The sequence below is a fragment of the Drosophila mauritiana genome, chromosome 3R (assembly GCF_004382145.1).
Source record: "Drosophila mauritiana strain mau12 chromosome 3R, ASM438214v1, whole genome shotgun sequence".
NCBI classification, from domain to species: Eukaryota; Metazoa; Arthropoda; class Insecta; order Diptera; family Drosophilidae; genus Drosophila; species Drosophila mauritiana.
The window spans coordinates 22,594,729-22,607,383 of NC_046670.1; the positions used below are offsets into that span (position 1 = coordinate 22,594,729).

The window sequence follows — 12,655 nt, forward strand, 5'->3', positions numbered from 1 at the left end:
ATTGATGTATATGTATTTGTATATTTAAATTTAATTGGAGTTTTAATTATTGTTTAAATTAACTAAGCTTAAACACTTAAATAAACGCGCGAGCGTAATGTAATGTAATGTAATGCATTCATCGGCAAAGAACTTTTAACCTCGTATAATCGAATCGCATTTTCCGTATTTCGAATTAAAATCACTCAAAAACTGTGCTTTACTTTTGATTAACCCAATCCCATCCAATCCAATTCGATCCGAACCGAACGAATCCATCTCGCTAGCTCGCCCTTACGTGATATATTATAGAGTAATATAATAAACAACGAGAGAGAGAGAGACACACAGGACACGACATCTATAGCTAGTAATTGTAATAAAATAGACGGGAGGCCAACGGAGACATAGAGATCAATAACCACCAGCATGTCGTACCACCGTCACAACTCGTAGGTGATGTTATTCATGTGGTCGCGCGTCTTGCGCGCCTTGAAGGGGGCCGCAAAGTGCTCGTAGGCATTCTCCGCATTGTACGACGAACAGCGTCTTAGTCGATGATGTTGCAGCGAGCTGCTGTACGGAGCATTCCCGTGCCCGGCTCCGCCGGCCCCAAAACAGCGCATGGCGGCGCACAGAAGACTGCACCAGCGCCACGACGAGGTGAAGGCGTAGAAGTGACGACTAGCACCGCCGCCACCACCATTACCACCTTTCGATAGCAAATGCTGGCGACTGTGGTGCAAGTAGGGATTGTAATTCGAGCGGAAACTGCTGCTATCGCTGCTGTGGCCGCTGTCGTCGCTGCTGCTATCACTCCGCCGCAATCCAAGTCGAAACAGATTGCCATTGTTGTGGGCCGCATTGGCGAAATCCTCAAAGTCCAAATGCGACTCGTACTCGAAGTCGCGATCTATGGAAACGGCGGGTGTGATGATCATAAATTGACTATACTTTTGGCTGCGGTTCGCCTGCTGCTGCTGATGCTGCTGCTGCTGATGATGATTCTGTTGCTGTCGATGGTTGCGCTGCTGGTTGGCCAGCGAGTTGAGCAGCGTCTGGTTGGTGTCCACCGAGGAGTAGCTATTGCTGTTCGACACCGGCGACATGTCATTGTTGTTATTATTCACATTTCCGCTGCTCGTATTATTGTTGTTATTGCTGTGCGCAAAAACGCCAGCGGGCGAAGGTTGGGTGGTGGTCACAGCAGCGGCGGATGCAACAACCGGGTGGTGCTGGGGCTGATAGGGCTGATACTGCAACTGCAGCGATGGTTTGGCATGTTTGGGCCGCCTCTTGGCAACTGGAGCTGAGGTCTGCTGTTGTGGCGGTGGCAACGGCAGTGGTGCCTTCTGCTGTTGTTGTGGTTGCGGTTGCTGCTGCTGCTGCTGCGGTTGTTGTTGCGTTTGCGGCTGGTGCAGCGCGGGCGACGTGGTTGTGGGCGTGGACCCGACAGAGGGCATCCATCATCTCGTATCCTCCGTTCCACTACTGCTGTCATCGGGCTTGACGATTTGGTAGGTTATCAAGTACTCCGGATAAGACTGCAAACCATAACATACTTGTAGATTAACTGAATACTCATGGATTGTAGGGAATTTACCTGTTCGCCCCGATAGACAACGTATTCGGCGAAATGCAAGCCACCCGCCGAGGGTCTGCCCACCACCGAGTGGTGTCCCGGCGGTGCATGGGCCATCTTCATTGCGCTGTACTGCAAGAAGGATTTGCCCAACGCCACTCGGCACAGCAGCAATTGTCTGAAAATGTTGGAAGAAAGGGTTGTATGACTAAGAGGATCTTCTCAAAATGATTATCAAAGCTTTACCTTGGACACACGTAGCAGGACTTATCCTTGTGCGAGGGACAGCCAATGCCGCCGCCAATTCCGTACACATACTGGTTGCTTTTCGAGCTATGCTCGGCGAAATAAATGCCTGCCCCAAACATGCCGCCAATGTAGGCGTGGCGCTCGTCAAATCCGCGCTGCACGATTGCGTTGATGAAGGGACTACCGTGGAAGAGCATACGCTCGTTGGACTGCAGGAAATTCTCCTCGGCGATCTCCTGCCGCCGATGAGCATAGCGCTCCCACAGCTTTCGATTCTGTACTTTTTGCACCTGTTTTCATGACAAAGAAATATTTTAGATTGAAATTCGGTTACCCATTTTGGTAAAAAACTTACCCGAATGATGTTATATCGAGTAAAGTAACCTCCAGCCTGTCCATTATCGCGATGTTCACGTATTGTGGCCTGCATCTCCTCCTCGACGGCCACAAACTCCTTATCGTCCGGCAGCAAGTCCACCAACAATGTGCATAGATTCACGTTGTTACCAATGCCTAGGGATGAAATTAATGAAATGATTCTTAATATAACTAATTTATAAGTGTTTTTATATATTCACCTGTGGTGGACCTCAGCTGGGCGATTCCCTTGAGTATCTTGTGGCGGAAGCCGTAGGCGGAGACGCCCACCTGCTTGAGATCGTCGTGGCCCATCTCGGCTAGAATGTCCAAGGTGATTTGTTCGCGCTCGAAGAGTTCGATTAGATGATGCAGCTGCTGGCTGCTTAGGAATCCGGACACATTTGTTATGGTATCCGCATCGGGCAGTAGATCATCCGAAGAGGAGCCCTCAGCCCCATTGGCCTCTGCTCCTTGGGCGGGACTGATGCGCGTGCTACTGGACAGTGGAAGTGGAACAGGAACACTCAGAATCATGGAGGCACCGGTGGGCAGCAACACCGTTTCCGTGGTGGGCGATAGGATTGCGGATGAGGACGATGAAGATGTGCCCGGTGCCGCAGCAGCAGCTGCATCTGGTGCCGGGGAACTGCTTGTCAGCGATTGCGTGGAAGCACTCAACGCCTGCTGACTTAACGAGGTGGCCATCGCGTCCTGGAGCAAGCACTTAACATCATCTGCCGTGGCCAACTCGATGGGCGTCTGCCCCTCCTGGTTTTTCATATAGGCATCGGCACCGTGGGCCAACAAGAGCGAGCACAATTGAGTGCGCCCCTTCTGTGCAGCCTCGTGGAGCGGTGTGAATCCCCATTTATCTGTCGCATTGACAACCGTCTTGTGCTTAATTAGCAGTGCCGCAATATCCAAATGTCCATAGCTGCTGGCATTGTGCAGAGGTATTAGTCCCCCCTTGTCCTGTGCATTAACATCGGCTCCATTCTCCAGGAGGTACTCGGCGCACTCAAAGTTGTTATATCCGGCGGCCAGGTGAAGTGGTGTGGAATTCCTGCCCTGCGCGTCCCGGCAATTGATGGATTCCGGCGTAACCAATCGCTGTACTCGTGCCAAGTTCCCTTTCTTTGCTGCATCCAGCAGAGCTGACGGACCTCTCAGCAGCTCTGCAACATCGTGATCAGATTCCTTAACCAAATCCGCCGGTGTCGCGCCATCCCGATTCTTCTTCATTGGATCAGCGCCATGTTTCAAGAGCAGCTTGCAAATATCATACTTTCCCTTGGCGGCGGCTTCATGAAGAGGAGTAAACTTCCACAAATCCGACACATTTACATTGGCTCCGTGCTTGACCAGCAGTTCGGTCACCTCATAGTGCCCGTAAGAGCAGGCATTGTGCAGGGGCACCAGTCCACCCTTGTCAGCCGCATAAACCTCGGCGCCGTGCTCCAAAAGAAACTGAACCACTGGCACCCTATTAAACCCAGCAGCAAAGTGCAAAGGTGTGGAATGTCGTCCGTCCAAATCCCGGCAATTGACCGAAATCGGATTGTTGAGCACTATTCGGCGCACTGTGTCCAGATCTCCTGCCTTGGCTGCCTCCAGTAAATGTGTCTCACTGTCCGGAGGATTCTTAAGCAGCTTCAGCACGCTGTCCGATGCCAATTGAGCGGCCGTAAGTCCCTCCAGGGAAACTATATTCGTATCCGCTGCGTACGAGAGAAGCAGTCGCACTGCCTGCTCATCACGGGCACACCGATGCAATGGCGTTTGTCCCAGGCTGTCCAAGGCATTAACCTTGGCGCCCTGCTTAAGCAGAACCTCCATGGCATCGTAGTGAAGCAGCTCGGCAGCCAAGTGCAGCGGTGTGAGGAAAGCCTTGTTTTTCTCGTTCAGCAGTGATCCCTTTCTGGTCAGCAGTTCCATCAACTGCTTGCGCTTCCCATCCGGACTGACAACGGCCAGGTGGAGCGGAGTGTCTCCTGTATATGGATGCACGAAGTTAACAATCTCCGCGCACACCAGCTTCTTGGCACGGGACACATCACACTTTCGACAGGCGTCCAGCAAGCAGTGACCCTTGTATTCAACTGCAAAGTAATATGAATCATGTTAGAGCTAAGATATTTTAAACGCAGATAGCTTATAACTCACAGGCAATCCGCTCTCTCAGCTCCCTGGTGGGCGCCGCATCGATGGCCGACTTGCTGTGGCAGTTCAGGAGGGTGGGATCCGCTCCACGACTGAGCAGCAGGCTGCAGACCTCGACGCGGCTTTTGGAGGCGGCCTCGTGGAGCGGCGTAAAGGCCCATAGATCGTTGGCGTTGACATTGGCGCCCGCCTGGATAAGCAGCTTGGTCACATCGAAGTGTCCGTAGGAGCAGGCATTGTGAAGCGGCACCAGACCGCCCTTGTCCTTAGCATGGACATCCGCTCCGTTGGCCAGCAGGATTTCCACGATGCCGATCCGATTGTAGCCCGCTGCCAGATGGAGCGGCGTGGAGCGTCGTCCATCGCTGGCATGACAGTTGACATTGAGTGGCGTGAGCAGGGCCAGCAGGCGATCTTCGGCACCCGAGCGAGCGGCTTCGAGCAGCTCATCCTTGCGATATTCGCCGGTCAATACGGGACGCGTCGCCTCGTCCGCCAGCTCCAGTGGTGTCTTCTGCTCCGAGTTCCGGATCGTATGGTTTGCGCCATGCTGCAACAGGGCCAGGCACACATCCACCTTGCCCTTGCTGGCCGCCTCGTGCAATGGCGTGTAGTTCCAGTTGTCGGTGGTGTTCGGACTGGCGCCCGCCTTCAGCAACAATCGAACCACCTCGGCGTGGCCAAAGGAGCAACAGTTGTGCAGCGGGTGCAGCCCACCCTCGTCACACGCCTGTATGGAGGCGCCGCTGTTCAGCAGGAATTCGACCACTTCCCGGCGTCCATAACCTGATAAAATAGAAACGAATAGGTTATTAGATGAATGTCATGTATTGGTCGATGGGAAAGCCCTACAACTGAGTGGGAAGGTCTTGCCTTCGGGGATTTCAACCTTGTCCATGGCATACGAAAAGAAAGATGTGTTTTCCGCATTTGCAGAACTGTTACCAAAGAAAATCTCAAATATGCTTCCATTAGCTTATGTTCAGTTGAAAGTACACATCACAATCATATGATACATAATCAAAATAAATCGCATAATAATCAATATAAACGGATGACAGTTGTGATTATTATATGTAATCCAATCGAGCCACCGATTTATGAACATACTTTTGGCAACTCTTGCATTGTCTATGCCAGAAATCTGAGTCATCTTAATTGGGCACCGGAATTAGTCACACCACAGATGATCAACATAAAATAAATGTTTATTGCTACGTTTATAATGAACTGCAAAGAGAACCGGATCGAATTACAAATCTGGGCAAACAAAAGCTTGAGCCACCCACCAAAAAGTGGTTTGCGAAACGTTTGTGCCGTTCACTTTTCTGTGGGCAAACAATTACGAAAGTTTTGCATTAAAAATTAATAGAATGGAAAACTTAATTCCAACTGTTGCACTTGGAGCGGCAAAGCGCCAATTGCTCGCCACTTGGAAGTGTGATCCTTGGGACTGTGAACAATATATGAATAAAAACTGAGATATATATGTATGTAATACCAACTTGATTTGCAACTACCGCCCCGAAGGTTAATTTGCTTAACTTTTTGGCCAGCGATAAACGTATGTTTTAAGTATCTCGAATATGGCCAAGATATGGAGGGGAAGGTCTCTCCGGGTTTATCGACTATATATACTATATAAAAGCCATGATAACGGGCCAATGTCAGAAAATCAGATAGTGGCAAAGAAGCGAAGTAAGGCGATTGCGTTTTACTATGTGTCACGTTTGTGGGAAAGGAAGGAGGAAACGTGAGCTCCGATTTGGTTTCCACCGCAACAGGTATTGTAAAACTTCGAGTGGCCAAAAATGTCATACATTCAACGAGGTGAAAAGCAGCCGCAATAAAATATATAACTTAAACGGCACCCGACAATAACAGACCCCTCGAAGATCTCACTTTTTGTGCACAGAACGTGACAAAAAGACAGACGAACATAATAATGGAAAACCAGTTTATAGAAAGAAAGAAAGACCAGCGAATGAATCATAGACCATAGACCGCCGCCAGATAATAAAAAGTGCTCAACTTAAAAAAAGAAGTCACAAATGGCCAAAAGGCGAAATTGATATGCAAGGGGCGTCGAGTGAAACGGTTAGAAAAGCTTGGGGAAAGATGGGGATTGGGAAAGGGAAAGACGTTTCTTTCCACTTTTGATTCGATGCTGCCGACTGACTAAATAAATCGCAATGCATAAAATGCTAACTAGGCCAAAGTCACAACAAAAGACGCGAAAATATTGAGCCAAAGACGTCAGCAGGATGGCGCATACAACGCAGCAGCCACAACAAGTCGCTCCACCACCCACAACCCACTGCACCGCCCACCGCCCACTATCACTGTCACCCCCACAAAAACAGACACTTACAACAGCAGTCGAAATAATAGTTAAAAAAGCTTGCAGGCATTAGTAAGTCTACTTGTATCACGAAGGATTAATCATTAGATCACTCATAGTTGAAAAATGTAAATAAAATATGTTAGCACGAGTTATTTTGTTTACCCAATCTAATATTCAAAGGCCAAGCATCTAAGTAAACCCTGTTAAACAGGTTAGCTATACAATCAGACCATATGTTGGATACCCTTATCTATGGATTCTACGTGTAAACAAACAAAGCTAATCAGTTATATGTTAAACATTCAATTTCCAATGCTGAGACAGTGAAAGCTCTCATTGAAATGGCTAATTACGTTGGCTCTTAGTGCTATTATCTCGACCGCAGCTGTATGAGTCTTTTTTGAAAATAGAAAATGCTTAAATGCAGCACGCACGCACACATGCAGTGGTGAAGGGGGCAGCTCGGGGGATCTCCCTCCCTTTTGAGAGGGGGTCTTCCGGAAACAAGCCGAACATATAGAACACATAGAACGTGGTGGAAGCAGAAGCAGAAGCGGTGGCAGAGCCAAAAGCATAAGCGACATGGAAACTAGGTCAACTCTCGACGCCATTGGAGCAGGCGAGTGTCCGACCGAGAGCGACGACAATGACGCCCGTCACACCCAGGCGCAACTAGCTCAAGGCCAAATCCGCACTGCAGCGGGGGGTTTGGGCGAGTCCTTCAACCTTTCGGTGGGCGAATGGTGGGGTGGGCTGCCGTTTTTAGACCGTCCTTGGAAGGGATTTGGATGGGATCTAACCGCATCGCATCTCACTTACCCGCTGCGAAATGCAATGGCGTGGACTTGCGTCCCGCCGTATCCCTGGCGTTTACGGTCTGCGGCGTTATTAGCTTCTTCACCTTGGCGATCTCGCCCGTTTTGCAGGCCTCGAAGAGCTCCCTCAGCGGATCGTTGGCCATGACCGCATCGAGATTAACACTCAAAATGGCCCGACTTCGGCTGCTGTTGGCCATTGTTGTGCTTGTTTGCTACGCTTTGGCACACACACGCCCCGAAAAAAATAGGCAACAAAAAACAAGCGCAATATTCAGTGGGCTTTCGGGTTTTCCACTCCCAGTCCAGTTCTCTCCTCCAGCAGTTGCTCTGGCCGTCCTACACAAGCCTCGCTGTTGTCCGTCGTTGGCTTGCCCGCATCCTGTGTCCAGGTGTCCTGCCTGTGCCGCAGGAGCAACAATTTGCCACTGGCTGCCACGCGACCAGCCCTCGTTTTTGCTTAATATTTAATGCACAATTGCAGACCCAAAATCAATAGGATTTCTTGGGTTCGACACAGCACGGTTGCAAGGATCGCGGTTGGCTACGATTCGGTTTCACTGGGACTGCGACCAACTCTGGGACTAGCTCCCTGGTACTTGGCCTCCAAAGCTCTGGGCACGGGCAATTATTTCCGGATTAATTCACTGCTCCGCGAAATATTGCATTGTTTTGTGACCGAATAAGAGTGACCGTTGGCGGGGTGGTCGAATATTCCAGGTTGAGTCAAGCGGTGTGACCAGGCGACGGGGGAAGTCACTCTAGAAAAATACTGAAGTCGTCAAATTCAATAAGCTTTTCTATTAATTATATTTTTAAATTTAATAGTTTATGTTCTCACAAGGTTGCACACTAATTTGTACTTCAGTATGCACTCACTATCTATCTATTGTGTTATTAGAAACAATATTTTTGTTAACCATAGATAGAAATAGAAATAGGACAAAAATTAAGATCATCATTTTTATGAGATAATTTAAGAAAAGTAAATGTAAGAATTTCAATAATCTAATTATAAGCACATGTACCTATTACTAGGGAAAAAACCTAAACCTTTTTTAAAATAATAACATGTACCTATTACAACAAAATGCATTCCCAATTGGCATTGCTATCGATAGCCCGAAAAACCCCTGTTTGGCCATCCCTGGTTGGCTGGTGGTGCAATCGATTTTTGGCATCGACTGGATGCCCGTGCCAACAACAATGTTTGCTTTTAATATTTAGATTAAATCCGTTAAAAATCCGTGAAATCAAAACAAAAGCAGTGCTGCTGCTTTATAACAACAATATCCTGCTTACTAGAAAGTGTAGAACCACGGAGTTACCGCGCCGGAAGTACAAAAGTAAACACAAAATCGGAAATCCGAAAAGTGAATCAGAATTTTTCCAGCTCACACACACACGCGCGCATTCCCGCACGCCCAGCAAACACACATGAAAGCGTATGGAACCAGTCGTGTTGTTGTTGTTGCTGTTGCTATGAATAAGTGCAAGTGAAGAAGAAGCAGAAGCTGTGATCGGAAAATTAAGCAAAAAAAAAAAGAAAAACAGGCGAGGAAAAGTGGTGTTGGGGCAAAGCAGACGGAAAAGTGGAAAGGCGGAGTGCAGCTAACACGCTTCGCTGGCTGCGCGACAGCAGAACGCCAGTCAAGCGCCAAAAACCATTAGTAGAACCCCATTTCCAGCTGGAGCGGCACAAGAAAGCAATTTTCTGGTAGCAGAAACACCAAGAAACGGAAATAATTGGCCGATCTTTAGAGACTCGACTCGACGACAATTAGCCGGAATGGAGCTGAAAGTTTGGGTCGAGGGCATCCAGCGGATAGTTTGCGGCGTTACAGTGAACACCACATGTCAGGTATGTGAGCTACAGCAGAGGACAGCATAATAGCACTATTAGCTTGTTGAAGCATTTTACACTGCTGCAGTGCTGTTATTGTGACCCGAACTGTATGCGCTCTGTTTGCTAGTCAGTTTGCCCTAATTATCATTTTATTTTCCACAGGATGTGGTTTTTGCTTTGGCCCATGCCACTGGAAAAGTGGGCAGATTCACTTTAATCGAAAGGTGGCGCAATAACGAACGACACCTGGCCCCCAATGAGAATCCAATGAAGCTGCTGCTCAAATGGGGCGAGTATGCAAATGATGTGCAGTTTATATTACAACGTTCGGAAAACAAAACGCAGCAGCAACAACAGCAGCAGCAACATCAGCAGCAGAACCATAATAATAATAACAACTATGCTGTGATGACAACAACAAAAAAGCCGCTGGGGCCGAACAACAATAACAATAATAAGCCAGCGCCCACTTTGCTAAAGCAAAAGTCGAACGTCGAACTCAGCTACCGCACAAAGGAATTGAAAAAAAGTTTCGGGTGGGTGGTTTTTATATGTTAGTTAGTTTGAAAACTACCCTTTGAAGCGCTTACCTAGCCCTAATTGTTAATAGGCTAGAAAGCTGTGTTTAAATATGCACCTGAGTGGCTATCAACTGACAAAACTTTTTTATTTTAGGGGCTACGATGCCAAGCAGTTCGACAACATTGGAATCGTCAAGGGGATTCCGCAGCAGCAACAATTGCAGTCAGAACAACCGGGTATGGGAGCACCGGCGAGTCCACCACAGGAGCAGCTGACACCGCCGGATAACAATAATGTGGCACCACTGGTGCCGAAGCATGAGAAATCGCTGTCCAATCCGCTGGACATGACCAGCTCGGGTAGCAATGCACCCGCACCTGCAAATGGCTACAATGACTTCTACAACAATAACAGCAGCAGTAATCAGCATATATACAGCCAGCTGAGCAAATCCAGCAATGAACTCCGACGCTCCAGTCCCAACGAGATGTACTACAACAATAATAACAATAATGTTAATAACAATAATAACTCACCGGAGCTGTACAAGCAAACGCCGACGATTTCCGCGAATGGAGCTTTAGTCCCGCCTCCATACCGTGACCCGCCACCCCCGAGAAACAGCCCCATGTGCCAGGGCCAGCGTTTGGCCAGCAGCAATGCGGACACCATGTCGAATGCCTCCTCCTCGACGAATCCGTTCCTCAGCGACTACGATCAGCACAGCAGCCACAACACTAATAGCATTAACAATAATAGCCAGGCCATGGAGGAGGGTGAGCCCATGTTCCAGACCACGCAGTATAACGATTTGCTGCAGCTCATCAAGTTTCAGCGGGAGAAGATCACAGCCCAGCAAATGGAATTGCAAAAGGTATTCAAGTTACTAAATTGATTTGGAATGTTAATATTTTATAATTGTTTTATCTGCTTAGTTCGATACGGAAATAGTTTATTTGGAAAGCAAAGAACGCGACCACGCCCATGAGTTGGATGCCATTTCGCGTGAGATTTCCAAGGCGGATCAAATCTTTAGGCAAGGAAGCGAACAGCTCCAGACTCTGCAGTATGTGGAAGAGGAAAACGAACTGGTCAAACAGCAGGAGAAGACTTTGAAATCGGAAATAGCTCTACTGCGATCCAAGCTGGCCAATTGCGAAACAGAGCTGCTACAATGCAAAAACAAAATGCGCTTGCTGATGGATGACATTGAGCTGGAGCAGCAACAGCAGCAGCAGCAGCAGACCAATAGGTGAGTGCTTGTCAAGTCATTTGCTTGGTGTGTATTTTTACACTTCTTGGTTGTTTCAGGCAAACTGTGGAGCGAGACTTCTTGATGGAAATGGAGCGCATTCAGAGCGAAATCGACCAGGCCCTGCACAATACTGACACTTCAAACAAAACAGCAGATAGTTTGAAGAAGGAACTACTGATGATCGAGCATGCCATCGCGGACAAGAAGCGGCAGGTGGAGCAGCTGGTCAACGAGATGAAGGAGGTGAATTTGCAAAGTCTGACTGTGACCACCACGGAGGAGATCAAGCATCTGTTGGAAGGACCCAACAAGCAGGGCAGCAGCCGGCGGATCATCGGTTCGCCGAGGCAACTTGAAACGGCGGTTCCGACCAGTAAAAATCCTCATGGCGTGTGGGTTTAAGTCACGTGCACCGAACTATTTTTCTAAACGTATTTCTCCTCCAACAAAATAATGTTTTTGGGAACAAATTGATGAACATATCTTGAATGCATAATGGAGTTGAAACGAAATGGATTCCTTATGAATATCACAATTTTAAACAATATTCTAAAGATATTTACAATGATTAACGTGCTTGATTATTGTTTTAGTATGTTTACATTCCAATCACACTCTATGGATCTCTCAATGCAATGATATATGTTACAAATTTGAAATCACAATCGATTTACTCTACATTCTGCACTGTACTTTGTATTTAAAAGTAGTTAATGAGTCCATATTCACATGCCCTAATCTTAATTTTGTGTGCTATACTTTTGGTTAATTTATGCTGCTAGTCTACGTGTTAACAAAAGCCCTTTCCAATCTCTACAATTCGCCATTAGTTGTTAATTTGACAATGAATTTTAATTGTTGCAATAATTCGAGAGTATCGTAATTTAAAAACGCCTTTCTAACGAATAAGTAGTGCACTTAGTGATTTGTCTCCCACAGAATTATTCATTATAGAATTCACAATTCGAATTACACAAAACTTATTGTACTTAGCAATTAGCGCAGCTTTAAAAAAACAAATTAGCAATGCTTTGTTGAAAAGTTTAACTTTTAAAGTGCTTAGCCTTAGCCACCGGATATCGAAACAAAAGACCGAAGCATTAACAATTGCAAAGGTATCACGCATTAGTACATAAATAATTGCTAGCGTACGACTAAAAGACAACCCACAAGTCGCTTCGATGTATTATGTTTTTAATTAGCAATATTTAATATTTACACAAACTGATGATGATAGTGAACTACAAAACACCAACGGAAATGCAATTTATCGAATATTATACATTACTATTACACTTAAACTAAAAACGATTTAGAACAAATTCTAATTGCATTGCATCTAATTAGCTAATAAATAAATTTTTATGAATTTCTCTTTAAAACTCGAAACGAACTGTCTGTATTTACTTTTGGTCCTGGTCTTTTGAAGCACCACGAATTTTCCGCAAATGAAATCAACGGTCAGCCGAAGTCCTGTGCCACACGAAGCTGCTCGGCCGCTTTTCTTGTGCGGAGGAAAAAACAAAATCAGCAACACATGCTG

General features: G+C 47.0%; 2 protein-coding genes across 2 annotated transcripts; one reads left to right on the forward strand and one right to left on the reverse strand.

The window, feature by feature from the left end:
• Position 1: 1 nt before the first annotated feature.
• Positions 2 to 8,195, reverse strand: LOC117143100 (poly [ADP-ribose] polymerase tankyrase). Its single transcript, XM_033307581.1, is given in 7 exon segments — positions 2 to 1,523; positions 1,583 to 1,739; positions 1,808 to 2,100; positions 2,166 to 2,323; positions 2,389 to 4,269; positions 4,334 to 5,116; positions 7,494 to 8,195. Coding segments are annotated over 7 exon segments (4,569 nt in total). The 5' UTR covers positions 7,690 to 8,195; the 3' UTR covers positions 2 to 422.
• A 458-nt stretch (positions 8,196 to 8,653) lies between these two features.
• LOC117144013 (putative uncharacterized protein DDB_G0271606) lies at positions 8,654 to 12,128 on the forward strand. The gene is made up of 5 exons (XM_033308967.1): positions 8,654 to 9,350; positions 9,498 to 9,871; positions 10,011 to 10,731; positions 10,793 to 11,109; positions 11,169 to 12,128. Exons 1-5 carry the CDS (start codon positions 9,279 to 9,281, stop codon positions 11,512 to 11,514), a joined length of 1,830 nt encoding a protein of 609 aa, XP_033164858.1. The 5' UTR covers positions 8,654 to 9,278; the 3' UTR covers positions 11,515 to 12,128.
• Positions 12,129 to 12,655: the final 527 nt, after the last annotated feature.

What these genes read in the sequence shown, in the direction of transcription:
- LOC117144013 (XM_033308967.1), top strand. Translation starts at nt 9,279, where the DNA reads ATGGAGCTGAAAGTTTGGGTCGAGGGCATCCAGCGGATAGTTTGCGGC. An exon ending in GAATTGAAAAAAAGTTTCGG is followed by an intron (nt 9,872 to 10,010) that starts GTGGGTGGTTTT and finishes TTTTTATTTTAG; the next exon opens with GGGCTACGATGCCAAGCAGT. An exon ending in AGCAAATGGAATTGCAAAAG is followed by an intron (nt 10,732 to 10,792) that starts GTATTCAAGTTA and finishes TTATCTGCTTAG; the next exon opens with TTCGATACGGAAATAGTTTA.